This window comes from Pundamilia nyererei, unplaced genomic scaffold, assembly GCF_000239375.1.
Source record: "Pundamilia nyererei isolate P.nyererei 1_Seehausen unplaced genomic scaffold, PunNye1.0 scaffold02718, whole genome shotgun sequence".
NCBI lineage: Eukaryota > Metazoa > Chordata > Actinopteri > Cichliformes > Cichlidae > Pundamilia > Pundamilia nyererei.
The window spans coordinates 1-1,008 of record NW_005190119.1 but is presented as its reverse complement, the minus strand read 5'-3'; the positions used below and the strand labels follow the sequence as shown (position 1 = coordinate 1,008).

General features: G+C 46.2%; 1 protein-coding gene across 1 annotated transcript; it reads left to right on the top strand.

The window, feature by feature from the left end:
• Positions 1–289: 289 nt before the first annotated feature.
• On the top strand, positions 290–1,003 carry LOC106456060 (GTPase IMAP family member 4-like). The gene has a single exon (XM_013908215.1). It carries the CDS (start codon positions 290–292, stop codon positions 1,001–1,003), a length of 714 nt encoding a protein of 237 aa, XP_013763669.1.
• The last annotated feature ends 5 nt before the right edge of the window (positions 1,004–1,008 follow it).

Below are 1,008 nucleotides of genomic sequence, written 5' to 3'. Positions count from 1 at the left end.
TTCCTGAATCACCATCTTTGGCATGTATTGTATTGTTTTCGGCAGCAAATATTGTTATTCCACACAAGTTCTTAAGGCTCTTCTTATAAATTTCCCAACTGAGAAAATGAAAAAAAAAAAAGAAATTTTAGATCATCAGATTGAGCTCTTTTTGATTTAGAATCACAGCTTTACCCCATAAGGCTTTTTTTAAATTATAAAATAATATTGTATTATCTCTGTAGATTCATCCAGAGACGGGTCTTTGAACTCACAGAATGATCAAGTCATTAGCAGCTTACTGAACCAAATGCTTGATCCCTCTGGCGGCAGCATTCCCAAGAAACCAGGTCTCAGGCTGGTCCTCCTGGGGCTTCCTGGTGGAGGACGGACTTCCTTAGCAGATACTTTAATGAACAACAGTGAGAGAAGCACCAAAAGGGTTCCTCTAAAGGAGAGTACTGTGCAAAGGGCTTTTATAGATGGTAGAGAACTTATAGTAATTCAGACCCCAGATCTTTTGGGGACGTCACTAGGGAACAAAGAGAGAGCACTGGAAGTTCTGAGGAGTGTCCAGCTCGCCAGTCCCGGACCACATGCCTTTCTACTAGTGATGCGTGCTCCAAGTTTCACCAAGGGGGCTGAGCAGGATGCTGCCCAAGCAGTCCAAGCCACAATGGAACTGTTCGGTGTGGAAGTCAAGAGGTACATTATCCCAGTGCTCACTCGTGCAGACCGTCTGGGTCGAAGGAACACTTTAGATCAGCTGCTTGATGCAGATGCTGGAAATCTGAAAAGGGCTGTGGCACTGTGTGGCCAGAGGCCTGAGCTGGTGGATAATAGTCCCGACCGCCCTGCAGAGGAAAGAAGTGTTACACGCAGGCAGCTGGTGGAGCGTGTGATGGAGGTAATGGAGCTGAAGGGGCATTTTGTCCACGAGCTACAGAGAAGAGAAGACCACATGAGGGAGGTGCTGCTGGCTGATATGACCTCTGCACTGGCTAAAAGACTGGGATATATGTAGAGAGA